Source organism: Eulemur rufifrons, chromosome 6 (assembly GCF_041146395.1).
Source record: "Eulemur rufifrons isolate Redbay chromosome 6, OSU_ERuf_1, whole genome shotgun sequence".
Lineage (NCBI taxonomy): Eukaryota > Metazoa > Chordata > Mammalia > Primates > Lemuridae > Eulemur > Eulemur rufifrons.
Window position 1 is genome coordinate 93,873,527 of NC_090988.1, and position 2,945 is coordinate 93,876,471.

The 2,945-nt window shown below is 38.4% G+C and overlaps 1 protein-coding gene across 1 annotated transcript; it reads left to right on the forward strand.

Annotated features, from left to right (window-relative positions):
- Nucleotides 1–1,571: 1,571 nt before the first annotated feature.
- Nucleotides 1,572–2,516, forward strand: LOC138384997 (olfactory receptor 5AN1-like). Its single transcript, XM_069470632.1, is given in 1 exon segment — nucleotides 1,572–2,516. A coding segment is annotated over 1 exon segment (945 nt).
- Nucleotides 2,517–2,945: the final 429 nt, after the last annotated feature.

Sequence of the window (2,945 nt, forward strand, 5' to 3'; positions counted from 1 at the left end):
TCTACTATTACAAGAATAATGAATTATCAATGTTTATAATACTTTCTAATATTTGAAAGTTCAAGTCTTTTCTAATTATTCATCTTTTTCAAAATTTTCTTGGCTATTGTTATTGGTTTATTCTTTCACCTCAAGGAGGGCAGTGTGATTATGAAGCAGGCCTGACAGGTACTATCTATTATGAATCTGTTAGTGAGGTCTAACTTGCTTGTTGCACCTACACACACACAAAAAAGAAGAAGAATTATGCCTCTGTAGTATTGGAGAATTGAAATATTTACTTCGATCTTTTTCTAGATCAAGACCTGTTCGTTATATATTGATGCTGGTTGTCCTTTGGCCCAATGTGCCAAAAGTCAATCAAACTAAATAAAAAATGATTCATGTATCTTATGTCTTCATAGGCCTAGGTGGTTGGACCTACACAGACACTAGGTCTAAAACTACACCCGCTGAGAGGCAACAATGCCTGACTGTCTATACGGCTAATGGTGTATCAGAAATTTCCTCAAATTAACCTGTAAATATCTGACACCCTTCACATTCCTGCCCACAGGTATAGCTGTCATTCATAGCTATTTGTAAGCAATCAATCATAATAATAGCTAACATCTATTAAACAATTACTACGTGCCTGTGTGCTCAGCATTTACATGACTTTCTTCTTATAACCCTCCCAGTAACCTTATAGTTTAGGGTCTTTTATTGTCTTCACTTTACTATGAGTAAATCAAGATTACTGTGTTTATGCCACTGGTACAAATTAATAGAGCAAGAGGGTATCAGAATTAAAACTCCGAAGTCTGAACCCCTAACCACGTTACTATGCTATTTTCCAAGAAGCAAAATACTCTAAAATTGAAATGATAGTTTGGGCCAAGAGTGAGCTGTACCAGCCTCTTTTGAGAATCACTTATAGGAAGGCTTTCCTAAGAAGACTTATTCGATAACTTTTGTGGGCACACACGCACTTTGCCCCACCAAAATATTTTCAAAATTTATATCATTTTCCAGGCCTGCTTTGAGTAGTTGTATTAAATACATCTGTTAATAAGTTTGAGAAATTATTATAAACTGGGTAAATAATATTTCTTAAGCGTAAAAGAAGAAATTTTTAAAATTTACTTAGATAATATTCCAGAACAGAAGGATTATTTCAAGTTTATTTTGGAAAGATGCCATGCATGCTTTCATGATCTATAGCAGCAGTTATATAATGGATTATAGGAGGTCTTTTAAAAAACCTTTTATTTTAATAATGATCTCTACCTTGGATGTAATAATTTCAGCATTTCCGTTGAACTTTTTTTAAAAGTTGCCAGTCGACTTTTTAAATATCTTTGTTACTTTTCATGAGACTCCATAAATTAATTGAGAACCTGAAACACTGAGCAGGTAAATGTTGAAAATTCAAGAAGAACAGCTGAGGTCTTTCCACCAGAAGGACAGTGAAGCATTTCTGCTTTTCCAGGGCTCATGATGGACACACATGAAAAAGGTAATGCCATTATTTCTCCTGAGTCAGCAGTGCATTATTTTGTCATCTTTCTGATTTTAGGAACACCGAGCCAATGACTGGGGCAGGAAATATTACAGAGGTCACCCACTTCATCCTTCTGGGATTCTCAGATTTCCCTAGAATCATAGCAGTGCTCTTTGTCATATTCCTGGTGATCTACCTTAATTCTCTGATCTGGAACCTGTGCCTCATCGTTTTAATAAGGATGGATTCCCACCTCCATACACCCATGTATTTCTTCCTCAGCAATCTGTCCTTCATGGATGTCTGCTATGTCAGCTCCACAGTCCCCAAGATGCTCTCCAACTTCTTCCAGGAGCAGCAAACTATCACCTTTGCGGGTTGCATTGTGCAATACTTCGTCTTTTCGACGATGGGATTGAGTGAGTCTTATCTCATGACGACCATGGCTTATGACCGCTACGCTGCCATCTGTAACCCCCTGCTCTATTCATCAATCATGTAACCCAGCCTCTGCGTTCGGATGGTGCTGGGATCCTACCTGGCTGGACTCACTGCTTCTTTAGCCCAAATTGGTGCTTTACTTCAGCTCCACTTCTGTGGGCCTAATGTCATCAGCCACTTCTTCTGTGACATGCCGCAACTGTTAATCCTGTCCTGCACTGACACCTTCTTTGTACAGGCCATGACTGCTGTATTAACAATTTTCTTTGGGATAATAAATGTTCTCATTATCGTGATATCCTATGGCTATATTGCCATCTCGATCATGAAGATCAGTTCAGCTAAAGGCAGGTCCAAGGCATTCAACACCTGTGCTTCTCATCTGACAGCTGTGTCCCTCTTCTATATGTCAGGTTTGTTTGTCTATATGAGTTTCAGCTCTGGTGCTTCCTCCAGCTTTGACAGATTTGCATCTGTCTTCTACACAGTGGTGATTCCCATGTTGAATCCCTTGATTTACAGTCTGAGGAACAAGGAAATCAAAGATGCTTTGAAGAGGTGGTGGAAGAAAGTGTATTGCTTAAGGTCATAGATTCTGAGATTTATGACAGATTTGGCCTGCCAGAATAACTTTAACCCATATTAATAAGCATATGAATGGAATATAATAAAATTCAAATTGCCTCCTGCCCACTGCCTTTGGACAAAGAAGGCTTGATTTAAAGCAGAAAACATGCCAATATGGGCCAACAGCTAACTCAATGCCACAGAAATACAGTATCTTTAAGCCCTGGAGGTTTATTATTTTAACCCTACCTCAGGGGTGGCCTCATAATTTATTAATATATCCACAAGTATTTGTGAAACAGCAAGATATAGGAATGTTTTGCTTCTTTTGGCTTTGAGATTGAAGACTTCTCAATGTTACGACTCAGCCCCTAAAGAAGAAATGCCCGGCAGAGGCCCCCAAACAGTCCAGAAACATCATCTCCCAAATATTCTGATGCAGCATAATAAATAC